Consider the following 1,763-nt stretch of genomic DNA (forward strand, 5'->3'; position numbering starts at 1 on the left):
TATTAGTGATCGTAGCAGTTGGAGTCATCGAAGCCGCATTCCGACTTTGTCTATTTTGTTCCTATCGATCCTGCTAATCTCCTCATTAGTATGAGGATACTCACGATACTCATGTACTGCATTGGATACTGCTCAGTACCTGTAACGGTCATATGCCCTCGTGTTGAGACGTGTTGGTAGTACCTGCTTGCGGTGGTTATACGTAGAATTATGTTGGCTATTCGTAGTAATTCAGAACTCCTTGTGTTGAAAGTGAGGAAATCGGTATGATCTCTGTACTTGGTACAGCCTGTTGATACGCATATGGAGACGGAGCTATGATAGGCTACATGTAGAATCATGTTCCGCAGCTTATCAGAGACGTGAGTGTCAAGCAATGAGCGTACTCAATCGTGCTCACTCAAAACTCAACAGCACACGAAAAAGTCAGGTTACGGAATCATGAGCCTCGATCTGTCACTTCAATCATCTATTGATTCTGATTACTGATCTTCAATTGCGATGCACGATTCAGATCGACAGTGAACAGTCTTTCATAATTCGGGCAACACAACGAAGATTGTGTATGTATACACACCGAATCTTATGTACTGAAGCAGAGAATGAAGATAAACGGAGAGCGTACTTGACCGGTTCCATTCTCTCGGTGGAGGATTCTCTTGCTATTGTTACGAAAATTCCGACCGTTTGCTCATCTAATTTGAGTCAGTTCTTAACCCATATACTTCCCACCGCATATACTATGAATATTCGAACGAAATAAGTGTATTGAACAAAATTGAACCGACGGCAACTAACAGACAAACGCACTCCATTACCTGAAAGCAACAGCAGATCGAAAATACTTTCGAGATTCTCTACAGTTGATCCTCACCAGTTATCGTCAACACAACGCAAATAATCTAAGAAAAAGAGATCATAGTTATCAACTTTGTGAGAATCGGAAAGCAAGTTACATAGAATTACATTGTGCGCACAAAGAGGAGCAGAGGATAGTTGGAACGTGGTGACCAACAAAATGAACCTACATAGCTCTGTAAAGCTACAGCGTAAGACAGAAGAGATGAAACAGCAACTTACAACAATAGCAATCATGAAACATCCGAAAAATATTAAAATGAAACATACCACACATTATACATCGACCTCGACCTTATTCTTCTCGACATTCTCAAGCTCAGCTTCCAACTTCCTAGCCGCGTTCTTGGCGGCGACCCTGTTGAAGTACGGAATCATCGACACCGCAGCGACTGCACCGAATATACACAATGCTATCAATACCATATAGTAGAAGTCGTAGTGTGCACCACTGACAGCATCCTCAGTTGGATTCTCAACATCGAAATTGGGAAGCCAATCAGAGCATAGTTGGAAAAGGACCGCCGAGAGAACATTAGAAATAGAGAAGAAGCAAAGGTTGAAGGCTGAAGCAACTGCCTTCAATGCTCCCGGAGAGTGGGTGAATGCGACTTCGTAAGAAGTTGAAATTAGGAAGATCTCACCAGCAGCAATCAACCAGAACTGCGGAATCTGCCACCAAATGGAGACAGAGAAGACAGGCTTCGGCATAACCATATACTCCACACCAAGAGCCACGAGTAGGGACGCCGCGCCACACAATGAACCAATGCAGAAACGTACCAGAACTGGTGGCATTAGGTTGTGCCTCTTCAGAGAGGGAACAACACCGTATCAACCAAAACACTAGTCAAACCACGGCAATAGGATCCACGTTCTGCATCATCTGAGCCGGCATCTCCCAT

The 1,763-nt window shown here is 43.7% G+C and overlaps 1 protein-coding gene across 1 annotated transcript; it reads right to left on the reverse strand.

The window, feature by feature from the left end:
• Positions 1–1,134: 1,134 nt before the first annotated feature.
• Pmar_PMAR020909 (conserved hypothetical protein) lies at positions 1,135–1,656 on the reverse strand (the record flags this gene model as incomplete). Its single annotated transcript, XM_002788763.1, has 1 exon — positions 1,135–1,656. One exon carries the CDS (start codon positions 1,654–1,656, stop codon positions 1,135–1,137), a length of 522 nt encoding a protein of 173 aa, XP_002788809.1.
• Positions 1,657–1,763: the final 107 nt, after the last annotated feature.

Source organism: Perkinsus marinus (assembly GCF_000006405.1).
Source record: "Perkinsus marinus ATCC 50983 genomic scaffold scf_1104296927672, whole genome shotgun sequence".
Taxonomy (NCBI): Eukaryota; Perkinsozoa; order Perkinsida; family Perkinsidae; genus Perkinsus; species Perkinsus marinus.